Genomic DNA, 10,570 nt, shown 5'->3' with positions numbered 1-10,570 from the left:
AAAAAAAAAAGAACCAAACCCCCAAAACCTCCCTGAATTTCAGGAATTCACCAATAATAATAATAAAAAAGGAAATCCCCAACCCCTTATCAGATCAACATTTACAAGAAAAATAAGCGAACACGATCTGGTTTTCTTTTTTTTCTCTCCTTTCTTTTTTGAACCCTATTTATACAGATGTTTATGAGATACAGAGGAACCGTCTCAGATTGGCAGTTTGATTTCTCACCTTAAGCCTCTCTTAGGACGCTTTCCTTCCAACAGGAAGAGGAAAAGGAAACGGAAGTGTCACTCGGTACCTACTGGCCGGGCGGGCGGGCCGGGCCGGGGGGAGCCGCGCCTCTCCGGCCCTGCCGCCCGCCCGCCCGCCCCGCCGCGGCCCCGGCGGGGCGGCCCCGCGTCCCTCGGCCGGCGCGGAGCAGAGTCCGGAGCGCCCCGGGGACCGCTGCCCCTAGGAGTCGCCAGGCCCCGCGGTAGGTTCCTTGCCCGGTCCGCGGGCGGCGGCGCCCACCCCGTCGTGCAGGATGAGGTCGGGGGACTCGGAGCGCGGCGTCTCCAGGTTGCTGGCGTCCGTGTCGCTGTCGCTGCCCTTTTTGCCGCCACCGCCCCCGTTGTGCGTTTTGATGTGTTTGCTCAGGTGGTCGCTGCGCATGAAGCGCTTGTTGCAGACGGGGCAGGCGAAGCGCTTCTCGCCCGTGTGAGTCCGCAGGTGCCGCTGCAGCTCGTCGGAGCGGGTGAAGCGCTTCCCGCAGAAGAGCCAGTTGCAGACGAAGGGCCGCTCGCCCGTGTGCCAGCGCAGGTGCGCCTTCAGGTGCGAGGTCTTGCCGTACACCTTGCCGCAGCCGGGGATGTGGCAGCTGTGCAGCCCCTTGCGCCGCAGGCTGGCCCCCGCCGGCCCCAGCCGCTCGGCCTCCTGGCAGTTGGGGCAGTCGCAGGTGGCGCGGCCCGAGTAGCGGCGGGCGGAGCGGGCCGAGCCGCCCCCGGCGGCGGCGGCGGCGGCACCCGAGATCATGGCGCTGGCCGCCGCCACCGCCGCGCTGGAGTCCGTGTAGGAGGGCAGCACGGGCTTGAAGCCCTCCTGGGTGAGCAGGTGCTGGCTGGTGGAGAGCAGGTGCGAGGCGGCCGTGGAGCCCAGGCCGGTGGAGCTGAAGGCGGAGTGGGTGAGGGAGCTGAAGTCGGGGTTGTAGGTGCCCAGCTGGGAGTGCAGCGAGGCCTGGGGGGCGCCCGTGTGCAGCGAGCTCTGCAGCCCCCCCGCCGGGTTCTGCACCTCCAGCCAGGAGCCCGGGTTGGTGTGCACGTCCCACCATGAGGAGGCCGCCCCGTTGGCCACCTCGCCCGCCGAGAGCGTGGAGTGGAAGCCCGACTTGTACCAGGACTCGTAGGGGTGCGCCATGCCCACCCGCGGGTAGAGGCTCTCGGCCGCCGAGCTGTGCACTTTGGAGATGAAGGCCGACTGCCCGCCGGGCTCCTGGGGGGACACGCCCGCCGCCGCCGCCGAGTTGGAGAAGAGGCCGCCGTAGTCGCTGCTGAAGGCCGAGGAGGTGGGCGAGGTGGAGGCCAGGCAGAAGGCGCTGTTGGCGGTGCCCGTGCCGCTGGCCAGTCCGCTGGAGCCCCTGCTCGTGGCCACCGTGAAGCCCGAGAGGCTGGAGCCGAGGTTGCAGCTGGAGGTGGAGCGTTTCCAGGGGTGGAAGCCCCCTTTGGCGAAGGCGCTGGACTCGGGCAGGGTGGTCAGGGGGCTGGTGTTGCCGATCTTGTTGCAGGTGGCGGCCAGCATGGCCAGGGGAGTCGTTCCAAATCTCGGCTCTTCCTGCGGGAGAGACAAAGCCGGCCCGTCAGCCTCACCCCTGCCGCCTCGCCGGGTTCCCGCGGGGACGCGGCCGGAACGGCGGCGCGGCGAGCGGCACCGCGGGCGGGGGGCGGGGGACAGGTGAGGAAGAAAAAAAAAAAGTTTCCTCTTTATTTCGGAGGAAGGCTGCAGCCCTGCCCCGCTCGGCACAACTCGTTTTCCGCCGGGGACCGGGCTCGCCGCCCGAGGGGCTTACATCGGAAGCAGATCCCGGCGGCGACGAGCGACACGCGCGTTCCCGGAGGGCGGCTCGGTGGAGCGCCGGGCTGCCCCAGCCTGCCGCCGTTAAACTAAAAATCCCGTGGGAACGAAACGCGGCGTCTTCTCCAGCCACCGTGCGGGAGCGGCGGAAAAACGGGATGGCAGAGCGGCAAAGCGGGGCGCGGAGCCCTCCGGCCACGCCACTCGCACAGCCGAGCTAGCAAAAAACAAATCTTTGGAATTTTACCGCAGCACACTTCGAGTTTAAAAAGAAAAAAAAAATTAGAAAACAACGACAGAACAGAAGCAGCCCGACTTCTCTCCGGCCGAGCGTGTTTTCAGACTGGAAACGCTCTCCGCGAGCGACCCGACGGGGATCCCGCGGTGAACCCCGCCGAGGCCGGCCGGGATGGCCCCTCGCCCGCGGGCCAGCCCGATCCGCGGGAGGGGCGGCCGCGACGCGGCGGCGGCAGCAACAGTTTTTTTTTCCCCAGCGGGCGGCGAGGCGCGCTGCCGAGGAGCCGGCGGGCAGGGCGGGCGGGCGCGGCGCCGACTTACCCCGAGGATAGACGTAGCCATATCACGTCGCGGTGCGGGCGGCGGGGTCGGGACGGGCTGGGACGGGCTGGCTGCGCGCCCCGCGCTGCCCGGCGGCGCTGCGGACACTCCGGCTCGGCGGGGCTAAACTCTGCCTAAGTGCGGGCAGCGCCCGCTTTGAAGTACCGCTGGCGGCGGCGCTCGGCCAATGAGGGCGCGGGCGGAGCGGGCCGGAGCGGCCCGGCAGCCAATCAGGCTGCGCGGAGGTGCCGGCGCCGGGGCTCGGGGCGCGTGCCAGTCAGCGCGCGGGGAGAGGGAGCGAGAGGGAGCGAGCGAAGTCCCCGCTCCGGACTGCGGCGGTTGCGCCGCAATTAACTACAAACCCCGGCCGCCCGCCGGGTTGCGACTCCCGCCGACAGAAGCCGGGAGAGGCGCGGCCGGGGTGACGCTGCCCCGGCCCCGGCTGGCTGCGGGGGGAGCCGCAAAGGGCGGGAGGCGAGAGCGGGGGGTCAGCGCCAGCCGAGGGCCGGTGTCACGCCCGACGCCGCTCCGACGCCGCCTGTCAGCTGTGCAGGAGGTGTTAGATCCCTCGCTGCTTATGCAGTCACCTGCCATCCCCGCGTCCGGCAAAGCCATACCTGCGTGGCTCTTACTCAAGAGGCCCTTTGCTCCCTTTACGGGCCGCGGGGCAGCCGTCTGTGGTGGATGCGACTAACTTAACAGCGCCTAATGACACGTTATGAAAACAGGTTAATTTTTTCGGTTTTGCTTTGCTAAATACTCGAAGTGATTCCGGGCACGACGTATTCCTTCCTTCCTTCCTTCTTCCTTCGCCAAAGGAACTGAGGAGGCTTTTTACTTACATAAAGCGCCAAAAAAATCCAAGGGCAGGGAACCGATAGGCGCCCCTTTGCTCTCGTAGCGGGGCGGGAGCGGGGGAGCGAGGGACACTGAGATCCTGTCGCTTAAGAGATAGGATTTTATTTTACAGAGTAATCCCCGGTAAAACACTTTGAAAGTCAGAATCGCAACCTGCAGCACGCTTTCCAAGCCTCATACACCCCCGTGGAAACAGTGCTGCTGATGGCAGAAGGCGCGCTCCCGGCCAGCAGTGTTAGGGCGCTGCTGGAATAAGCCTCCCCAGCGCTCGCCCGTGGCCTCTGCGCTGTGCACGCTCCGCACGCCCAGTGAGCGACAGAGACTTTCTTTACCTGCTCTCTGCATGTGCGAAATGTAAGTCCAAACCTCGGCTCCTCGATGTCTCGCAAGCTAGTCCCTTTGATTTGTAATTATTGGAGGCTTCTTAAGTAATCGGCTAGAACTTGCCCGTACTGTGGCCGCGGAATATCAATAGGGGTGCAACTTTTCCTCGTTGCGGTCGTCTCCGTAAGGCTGGCAATAGGAGCTTTTCCCCCCTCGGCTTCTGCCGCCCCCAGGGCGGCCGGGCACAGTTCGGGACCAGAAATGCGGGTGCGTTCAAGCAACGCCGGGTGCTTGCTGTGCATTTGAGGCACTATTTCCTTCTCCTCGGTGCCGCCTCAGCCATCCAGTGTAAAACCTCCTAGCAGATGCAAAATAGGCATCGCTAAGGAGCAAGATGGAGAAACCGCGAATTTGAGAGGATTTCGCTTTTCTTTACTTGTTTTGACATATTTTTCGCCCCCCCCCCGTGCTCAAATAAGGCGGGCATTGCGTTTTGTTGTACATTGCGTTATGCAATCTGCAGGACGCCTGCCACGCTAGGGAAGGATGTCCCTGGAGATTATCCTTTATTGAAACGTCTAAGGCTATTTTCAAAGGGCGCTCGTCTTTTTGTCGCCGCGTGTTAAAGAGAGTCGGGGCAGTAGGAGGAAATACTGTTCTGCGCTTAATTCTTTCCACATTGACTCACAGCCCGGGCCGGGGTGCGGGGAGCGCCCTGCAAGCCCGCGCTCCGAAAGCTCTGCCTGGAGCAGATCGGCAGCGGCGGCCTCGCCGGGGGGGCTGTGGCGCTCGACGGGCGGAGGCGATGGAAAGGCGGTGGCGGGGGGAGCGGCAGAACCCCCGCCGGCGGGGCGAGGAGTCCGGCAGGGGCACCCGGGAGCAATCGCCCAACAGGTGACTCGTTCCCTCCTTCCTTCCTTCCTTCCTTCCCTCCTTCCTTCCCTCCTTCCCTCCTTCCTTCCCTCCTTCCCTCCTCCGGGGGGAACCCGCTCCTTCCCAGGAGCCCGCCGAGGTGGTCGTCAAGTGGCAGCGAGGCGCTTCTGGCCAACCCCGGGGCGGCGGGGGGAGAGGGTCTTCCCCTCTCCTGGGGGTGTGTGTGCGGGGGGGGAAGTCATAAATAAAATCAGGCTGGAAGGCAGCTCGAGAGCGTGACGTTTGAAAATGTTGCCTCTGCATCAGCGAGTAAAGGCATCCGCTGCCCGCTTGCGCTCCCACAGCAAAGCAGGGTTTCTGCGGAGCCCGGCGGCTGGCTCGGCTGCCTCCCGTCCCCCTCCTCGCCCCCTTTGTAATCGGAAAAGTAACTAAAATCCGCAGGAACCAGGCAGGCGGTGGGAAGGCTGAGCGAATGGCGGCGAAAGGGGGAACGCTGCTCAAATCTCTCGGGGGTCAAGTATTTTCTGAGGGATTTTTTTTTTCCGTACTCCAAAAATCGAGTTTTTAAACAAAGATCAATGTGTTACGCTAAAGTGTTGAGCCGACTGTTAAAACATTTGGGGGGATAATGACAATGTAACAAAGGCCTGGTTTGGAGTGAATCATCACCCTTTTAAAAGTTAAAGCAATTTTCAGGAGAATAGCTTTCAGCAAACGCTTTACATTATTCAAAACGGCCAAATAATGCTCTATTATAGCGCCTGAATGCTGCCAGTCAGCCCATAAGTGCAATTTGTGCAAAGGCTCGGTGCCTTATCTCCACTTCTTTATAAAGAGGTGAATATAAAACAATTTCTTCCAAACCCAGACAGAGAGCACGAAAATTGCTTCCCTTTCTGCAATCAGGGCAATTTAACTGGAGTGCAATTAGCACTATTAAATGTCGATTCTGCATAAACAAATCTGACTAAGAAGCGAAAGTGGGGTGAGAACCTCATATAAACTGAAACTGATTTTTTAAAATTATGTATCCGGGTCCTTTACAATTGATCCGTGACGTTTTCATCTCGGAATATATTTACATCATAAATACATTACGGTTAAATCAACATAAATCTTTAAAAAAAAATCTCAATATGAATGCTAATAAAGAAGAATAGCCTAATTAAATGCAACAGTTCACTTCCTTTGAACGGTATTGTTTCCCATCTTCCCTTTACGCGTGTCTTTTGATCTGTGCAACTACTTAAGTTGCTGTCTTTAGGAGGTAAAGCTGGGAAACAATTCGTTCATTAAAGCTGATTGGGAGGCTCCTGGGTTCGTATTCAAGAGCATCAGATGAAATGGCTCTTCTGTTCAAACAGAGCTCTGGGAAAGGGCTGCCAAATATTTCCCAAATAAATCGATTTAACAGCAGTTAAATGTAAGGTTGCTGTACAATTTCCCCTGAATCCTAGGAGGGGCAAGGAGTTTCACACATGGACGTTACGGGTGGGAAAGGGGCAAACCCTTCCAAGTTCAACAGAAGCAGCCTCATTTTTCTGCCAAACAGAAGGGACGTGGGCAGGAAACAGGCAAACTGCTCAGCGCCCAGATAAATAAGTGCGTCCTGCCAGATATATATATATTTATTTATTTATTTAGCAACGGGACTTCCGTGCGACACCCACCCCCCCACCCCCGATTACACTTTTCATGTACGTGATCTAGAAACCACCACTGATTATCACAGCAACGCAGAGGGGGACCTGGTGATAAATTAACAACTTGAGTTAAGAAAAGGCTTCCCCACTCTTCTGCCCAATAGTAGGTATTAAAAGGGGGAACCTTGGTGCCTGTTGAGTCCACTGAATTCTTTCTGCTGTCGAGTTTTTCTTTGGGGGTAAAGATGAAGTGCAGCTTTTGATTAGAAGGAAATCTTTTATAGTGAATAAAAAAGGAATGAGCACTGGGATCACACACATAATGGAAATTAAATTAAAATCATGGCACACTCTCACAATTTCTGCTTGAGCTCTCGTGTGATGTTTGTTACCTCGTGCACTCCCCGCTCCTCCTGCCCCCCGCACGCCGAGCCCCGAGGTGGAGCACCAGCCTGGGCTTTCATCTTCCCCGCGGTCTTTAAGGTGACACCGTTTGGGAGTAACAGGGCGCCCCATATTACCCTGCGTTTAAAAAAAATATATAAATCTGCGTGATAGTTTTAGGAAGCCTCTCGTCTCCCAAGCGCAGTCAAAAACGTGTCTGTGGAACTAATTCCCTTCCGTTAATTTTATTGGGACCGTGTATTTTAAAACTCCCTCGTTCTGTGTATGTCAGCCGAAGACACGTTAGCAATTCAAGGGAAGGCTAGTGTCAAAGGAAGGAAGGTGACTGCAGACTGCATGATGATTTTAATTACTACAATTATTGGAAGATTATTCAACAGCATCATAGATTTGTTTTCTGCCTTGGTGGGAAAGTCTGAGGAACACTGTGTGAGGAACATCGTACGAGGATTTTATCTCTTGGTTCACATGCTTTCCAGGGCTGTTATGATATATAGGTTAGACATGACAAACGCAGGCTGCAGCAGGTTCGAAATCCAGCCAGTGGCAGCGTTCATAAAGCTTTCTTAAAATGAAGGTGTTTCTGAATAGAAGTTTAATTAGTAAACGGTTGGACCCACGTTTATAGAGCGTAAAACCACCTTTTCACACAGGTCTATTAAAGAAGCTCTGATGACTTGGTAATTGGGTCTGTATTTTAAGCGGAGGAGCAGTGGCCACGACCCTCAGCTTGGCAACCTCCCGGCGGCAGGTCTGTGCCTGCCCGGCTCCTCAGTTGCCACGGCTTCTCCGAGCCGGGCTGGCCAGAGGCGAAGGTGAGCACCAGCAGCAGCACTCTGCGGGGCGGCGGGCGGGAGAGCAGGCGTGTGGCTCCCCAGAGCATCCTTACCACGCAAGAGTCCTGTCCCCACGTCTCTCCTAGTATCCCGCTTCTGCTACCGTCCTAGCTTTTTATATCACATTTTTAGCCAGGCGTGACTCAGAATGTTGGTGGTGATTAAGCAAGCTGTCTATCTGCAGATAGAGATATGTGGGAGCGTAATAGGCAGGATGACTGACATTACAAAGTTCTCTTCGGTCCACAATGACCAATAAATCCTCCTGCAGGTTTTGCCCGTTAATGAATTGCTGGTTTGGAAGAGGAAAATATGCCGGACACCCCCCACCCCCCAGTCGTATGTTCCCCTCTTCCCCCTCCCCCTGTCCTGGGATTAGGGCGAGGAAAGACTGGGAACCGTTCATTGTGCTCCTTCTGTGTTCTGTAATTACTGGAGCTCAGGCTTAAGGTGAATTTCAGCTCAGATCATGAACCATTTCACGTTCAAATGCAAGCTTGCAGTACTTTCCTAGTGGCAATTAGGAGCCTATTACAAGCCATTAGATTGATCAATGTACCTTAAACAATGTGAATGATTTATATGGCAAAGAAAAAAACCTTCTTACATCCATTGTACTGTTCCAGCGACCAACCTGGTCCTGTGTCTCCATTCATCACAGCTTTAAACAACAAAAGCGATTTATTTAGAAAACTTGCATGCAAAGAAACAGGCTCAATTCCTTCGTCTGGAAGGGTACCCGAGCTTTATCTGTCTTTATTGTCAAGAGATGTAGGCTGAAAGAATTCAGGCATATGGGGGGAGGAGGGGAGGGGTGGATTTGCTGGTTTCCAAACGGATTAATTCACCTTGTACCTGAAAGAAGGAAACAAAGAGATTCCTGACTGCTTCCGAAACAAGCCCCTAATCTGCTGTGCATATGCAACGCAAGGAGGAAAGCAGTGGCTTACGCGTGTGTTTAACAAAGTGTTTGGGTAGCCTTTTAATAACATCGGGGACGCTGAACCGCGAGTTCCAAGGCAGCTACGGAGCGGAGCAGGCTGGGAGGTGCTAGGTGGTGGAGGAAGGGGGTACGTGCAGCATTCTTCACCATGGGTAATTATTCTAGCCATTCTACAACGAAGAAAATACAAAATATCAGCTGCTCTCAACGCCAGAGCAGCCACCCTGTAGGCCTTGGGTCTGTCTGTATTTGCCTCCTTTCAGAAGACCCAGGGAACCTCTCATGCCTGGGAAATCCCTCCCAGCTCCTGGCAGCCCCAAAGTGAGGTGCTGGGAGAGGCTGGTGGCTTTGCACTTGATTTGTTAGGGGCACAGAGATTCAGGTCAGAAGGAACAGGACCATGCTTTGCCATTCATTCGATGGATGGCTTCTGTTTCTCACATTTTCTATACCATTTTGCTACCCTTACTTGCCTTGCTACTTAGCACTGCAAAATTACTGTCTTCTCTATAGCTACAAAGTGACTGAACGAATCTTTGGCTTGGTGTAAACAGTTCTGACATGTTCCAAATTAAAACTAACTGAGAAAAAAAGCCCACACGTGAACTAACTGAGCCATTCTTTAAAATGGGACTTTGACGGGACCAGTGTAAGTCATGACAGCGTTTGCTAGAAAAAAAAACCCCAAAGCATCTGTAAGTCTTAGTTCAGCTGGAAATTCATTTTGAGATATCCCACGAGGGAGAATGTTATTAATTTAAGATCCCAATTATAATTTATCTTTCAGTAACAGTCCGGTGTACTGTTTTCTACGCTCTGGTCTCTGGAAATCGCTGCAATGTTTGTCAAAAGCCACCGTTTTATCACGTCACTTTCTGTGAGGAGGTGAGCACACAGTGCATCAATATTGGTACAAAGAAAAGAAACAAGGGTTGGGTGTCAAGTCCTATCAAGAGATGCGACCTTTTTGTTACAAAGCGCATATACAGCCACTTCTGAATCTGATTTACCAAGCTGTCCATATGGGATTGAGATTATTCACTTCTCTATTTATCAGCTGCTTGCTTTCTTGATAAAATGGGTTTAGTAAAAGGCGATGTCTACCATGTAAACCGAACTATAGATGCAATAGCAATAAGGCCTGTCGTCCCCCTTCCCTACAGGAGATCCCGTGATGAGAGGAGGAGCGTTTCTATTGAGTCTGTCACATACTAAACCTAGGTCGTCCCTTTCTTGTAGACCCATAGAATCAGCAGCGTGTCCAGCTTACCTTAAACTTGCTCTTTCTCATACAGGAGATGTGAAAGAAGAATAAAAGATGTAGAGGCCTCTTTCAAAGGTTTTGTAGAGATTGTCCATTTAGTCACATGGTGCTTTAAAGTCTTTTTCCTTTTCCAGAGCTTTGTATTTGTCACTTTGCCCTGGAGAATTGCTGGGCCAACCTTCTTGGGACAGGTTCTGGCCTTCCTCTACTTTAAATATCTCTACAAAAACTGCCTACTTGAAGGGCTTTCTGCAAGCCTTAAACTACACATGTATACCCCCTTGTACAAAAGCAGCTTATGCCTCCTAACATGCTGCTTCAGGCACTTATATTCCATCTGGGTTGCATTGCCCTTTAATTATCAGTCTTCTTATTGTGATTAAGTGAACTTTTACTAATCTCCACATTTATTGTTAAGGTAAATAGATGCTGCTTTTAATCAATACAGAGGGCCGCACCAGTGCAGTGCGAAGTAACTTAAGTCAACTGTAGAGGGTACAATGTGTGTATAATTACAGAGGACATCAGCTATTCACTCCAGTTTAATTCAGTGTCTCTTTAGAGACAGACCTCTTCCTTTACCCCGGTTCCGCTCTCACCTCCTTTGCTCCCCCCCTGCCCTGCAAAGCAGGCAAGAGGAATGTAGCGGAGGTCAAGCGAGCAGCAGCCCTGCTGAACTTCAGGCTGCTTAGTGGATTGAAACTGCTAGGTGAATATAAGCATGCGGGTACAATATAACACCTTCTTCCAACAAGAAAGATTGGTTGCATCTTGGCCTCAGTATTAAATGCACTATCATCAGAAGAAGCTGAAATAATG

The 10,570-nt window shown here is 54.2% G+C and overlaps 1 protein-coding gene across 1 annotated transcript; it reads right to left on the bottom strand.

Moving 5' to 3' along the window:
* Positions 1–451: 451 nt before the first annotated feature.
* SP9 (Sp9 transcription factor) lies at positions 452–2,761 on the bottom strand. The gene is made up of 2 exons (XM_075092568.1): positions 2,606–2,761; positions 452–1,807 (listed from the first exon to the last, which is right to left on the bottom strand). Exons 1-2 carry the CDS (start codon positions 2,624–2,626, stop codon positions 452–454), a joined length of 1,377 nt encoding a protein of 458 aa, XP_074948669.1. The 5' UTR covers positions 2,627–2,761.
* Positions 2,762–10,570: the final 7,809 nt, after the last annotated feature.

This window comes from Phalacrocorax aristotelis, chromosome 5, assembly GCF_949628215.1.
Source record: "Phalacrocorax aristotelis chromosome 5, bGulAri2.1, whole genome shotgun sequence".
Lineage (NCBI taxonomy): Eukaryota > Metazoa > Chordata > Aves > Suliformes > Phalacrocoracidae > Phalacrocorax > Phalacrocorax aristotelis.
This window is presented reverse-complemented; position numbering and strand designations above follow the sequence as displayed.